The 3,660-nt window shown below is 49.5% G+C and overlaps 1 protein-coding gene across 1 annotated transcript in view; it reads left to right on the forward strand.

Moving 5' to 3' along the window:
- Nucleotides 1-468: 468 nt before the first annotated feature.
- Nucleotides 469-3,660, forward strand: part of BCL9 (BCL9 transcription coactivator) — a gene marked incomplete at its 5' end in the record, with an annotated part of 10,081 nt that continues 6,889 nt past the window's right edge. The window contains 4 exon segments of the mRNA XM_029087033.1: nucleotides 469-785; nucleotides 1,706-1,895; nucleotides 2,374-2,473; nucleotides 2,912-3,660. The exon segment at nucleotides 2,912-3,660 is cut by the window's right edge and continues 1 nt beyond it. Of these exon segments, the coding sequence (XP_028942866.1) occupies nucleotides 469-785; nucleotides 1,706-1,895; nucleotides 2,374-2,473; nucleotides 2,912-3,660 (1,356 nt within the window).

Here is a 3,660-nt window from a genome sequence, read left to right on the forward strand (position 1 = left end):
GGGGTGGGGGGGTTTCTGCTCTGATCAGAGCTGCAGCATGTAGTTGGGGTCCAGGAGAGTGGTGAGGTGAACTTTATTGTGCCTTGTTTGTTTACTCTGAGCTGGTCTTGGTGTGAGGCGCTTCTCTGTGCACATAGAAACCGTTGTCTTTATTGACAGACGCCCCAGAGGTAGGTCCTCATGTGACAGCAGTTCGTGGGATCTGGCAGGTCTGTAGCTTGCTCTGATGCCTTCTTGAGCAATGAGATCCCATCTTGGATAATAACCCTTTCAGGGCATGTTCAAAAAAGCACCTGCATGACTCTAAGCTTGCAGGCATTTTTTATTTGTCAGCAATTGTCTTAGCTTGCAAAGGTGGCAGTGGTTGTTTCTGCTTCTCTCTAATGTGTTCCTACAGGGCTGAATGAATCAACAGTGTGATTTGTCACTTTGGTTTTCTTTTTTTTTCTTTTTTTTTTTTATCCCCAGTAGCCCCAAATCAAAGCAGGAGGTGATGGTCCGTCCCCCTACAGTGATGTCCCCGTCTGGCAACCCCCAGCTGGATTCCAAATTTTCCAACCAGGGCAAACAAGGGGGCTCCACCAGCCAATCCCAGCCCTCTCCCTGTGACCCTAAAAGTGGAGGTCATCCTCCCAAAGTGCTCCCTGGCCCAGGTGGGAGCATGGGGCTGAAGAATGGGGCTGGAAATGGTGCCAAGGGGAAGGGGAAGAGAGAGAGGAGCATTTCGGCAGACTCTTTTGAACAGAGGGAAGCTGGGACTCCTAATGACGACCCTGAAATCAAAGGTATGTCTGATAGGATTTGTGAACAAGTGTAGACAATTAATCTGAGTCCTCTCCAAGATGGAGAATCACCATGCAAGTGTTAGCAAAACATTTATTTGTCTGGGGTTCTGTAAGTTTCAGTCTAAAGGTCTCGAGAGCAGGTGAGGAGAAAGAGGTTGTCGTAGCTGGCGTTGGTGAATGTCCTGTTCACGCTCAGTTAAAGCACAGACCTGACTCTGGTGGGAAAGTTCCTTTGTAATTCTGAAACTCTCCCAGAGGATTTGAAAGTACAAATGCAACCTGTTGGTTTCCTTCTGGCCTTTGGCCTTTCAGGAACTGCTCTGTTGTAACTGGGGTTTTGAACAATACGCAAGCCTGTTTTGTCAACACAGATGCATAACCCGTAGCACCCTGACTGGTAACATAAGCCAGAGAGTTGGGATTTCTGTGTTCTGTTCCTGGCTCCAACATTGCCTCTGTGGAGCAGTGCAAAAAACAGACTAGATATGCAGTTATCCATCTTTGCTTTGTTGTCCATTTGCTAGGTCACCTGGCTAAGGTGACTGAAGAAAAAAAGAAAGAGTAAAGTCTTCCACAGAATGTTCTCCTTGGGCACAGACATATTTATATTCATTTCAGTGTGTAGTTTTCCTGCTATTTTCTGTGGCCATTAGAGAATTCAAAGGGATCAGCTCTGGGAACTGCCACTTGCTTTGAAAAGGGACAAGATGAGCTTTCTCCCAGTGGTGCCTGAAGGGCAGCATGGAGGTGCATAGAGGGAAGATGCACGGTGTAATAGGAGAATTAATTACCTTTAGTGGTGCTTGAGGGAGAAGTGGGAAATTTCAGAGGAGGAAAAGCGCTGATCAGTTTCCAGAAATGGTTTCCAAAGAGCTCCTAAGGTAGTGATTCCCCCTCTTTTCTTCTTTCTCCCCTTCCAGACTGCAATTCTGCTGATCATGTGAAGTCCCAGGATTCTCAGCACACACCACACTCCATGACTCCTTCAAATGCTTCAGCCCCGAGGTCTTCCACACCTTCCCATGGCCTGACTGCCACTTTGGAGCCAGCAAGTGGGCAGAAGACGCCATCCAAAGTGGTTTACGTCTTTTCTACTGAGATGGCCAACAAGTAAGTAGGTAGATGCTCGAGTGTCTTCAGGGAGCAGGGCTTATATTTGTGCTCCCTTTTTAAGAGATTCTCAAGTGCACTTTCTTCATCGAGTGTGTTCTTGTAGCAAAAAATCATTACTTGTTTTGGGGATTCTGAAGGAGTGGAGAATGTCACTACCTCTTGCTCTCTGAGAAGTGATTATTTATTCCTCTGAGGTGTGGTGGGGTTTTTGGGGGGTTTTTTTGGCAAATGCTGGTAGATAATTGTTTTGCAATCCATGCAGTGAGTAGCAGACAGGATGGCTTAAACTGAGACATGAACCCTGAATGCTGATGAGTTTGTAGATGTAAGCATTTTTCTTTTGCTGTTCATCTAGAGTGAAATATGTGTGGTGAAGTCTTTCTCCCTTCTGCCAGCTGAAGGGTAGAAGGGAGGACGGTGAAGAAAAATTGATTATTAGCTTCAACCAGATATGTGCATCTGTCTGTCTTTGCAGGGCTGCAGAAGCTGTGCTGAAGGGACAGGTAGAAACCATCGTGTCCTTTCATATCCAGAACATATCAAACAGCAAGGCGGAGAGAAACACTGTACCTTTGGTAGGGCACACCAGCACGTGGGTGGGAAGGGAAATGGTAAATGTGCTTGTGTGGGATTCAGGGAGGTGGGTGATTGTTTATTTACACTCTGAAATAAGTTTCAGGGTGGAAAAGAGAGGCAGTTGTTGTTCTAGCCTTCTGCAAATAAATGTCTTGGATCATCCAAAGAAGAGCTTGAGTCTTGCGATATCTGGGTGGTATCTTTCCAACCCATTGCTCATGCAGAGCTAGCACAGAAGCAGAGGCTGCCTGCTGTAATGCTTGAGCCAAATGGGCTTCTGCATGGCTGAGAGGCTGCTCTGTAGTAGCTGCATGAAGGCTCCTCTTCCTTGCAGAATGTGGGCTGGTGGGCTTGGGATGGGACGTTCCATTTGCACCGCTGCTCATGTGGCAGAGCTGTAAGAAGGACAAGTGACAGCCTGTGGCTTTCTCTTGCAGAACCCCCAGCTCACTGCACTTCGGACTGAACCCAAGCCCCTGCCGCAGCCCCAGCCCGCCGCTGCCCAGGACCAGAACCCGCCCCAGAACGCCAAAATGCAGCCGACTCCGCCCGTGTCAGCACCGGTATCCAAATCCACTGGCCCCCCGTGTCCCATAGACCAGGACAGTCCCAGCGTGGAAAGCAAAGTGATGTCTGTGGGCAGTCCTACCAACTCTGCCCCGTTGCAGACAGAAGGATTTGGGCAGAGTTCAACCCCCAATAACCGAGCGGTTAGCCCGGTTTCCCAAGGTAGCAATAGCTCTGCTGCAGATCCCAAAGGTCCTCCCCAGCAGGTGTCTGGTGGGGACCCCTCCAGTTTGGGGGAGAATCCAGATGGACTGTCACAGGAGCAGCTGGAGCATCGAGAACGCTCGTTGCAGACCCTGAGAGACATACAACGCATGCTCTTCCCTGATGAGAAGGAGTTTGCGGGAGGGCAAAGTGGGGGGCCACCTCCAAATGCTGGGGTGCTGGATGGTCCCCAAAAGAAACCTGAAGGGCCGATACAGGCCATGATGGCTCAATCCCAAAGTTTAGGCAAAGGGTCAGGGTCTCGGACAGATGGAGGGGCTCCGTTTGGCCCTCAAGGACACAGGGACATGCCCTTTTCCCCAGATGAAATGGGGCCACCACCAATGAACTCCCAGTCAGGACCCATAGGCCCAGACCACCTGGACCACATGACTCCTGAGCAGGTGGCCTGGCT

Source organism: Antrostomus carolinensis, unplaced genomic scaffold, assembly GCF_000700745.2.
Source record: "Antrostomus carolinensis isolate BGI_N321 unplaced genomic scaffold, ASM70074v2 scaffold8959, whole genome shotgun sequence".
Taxonomy (NCBI): Eukaryota; Metazoa; Chordata; class Aves; order Caprimulgiformes; family Caprimulgidae; genus Antrostomus; species Antrostomus carolinensis.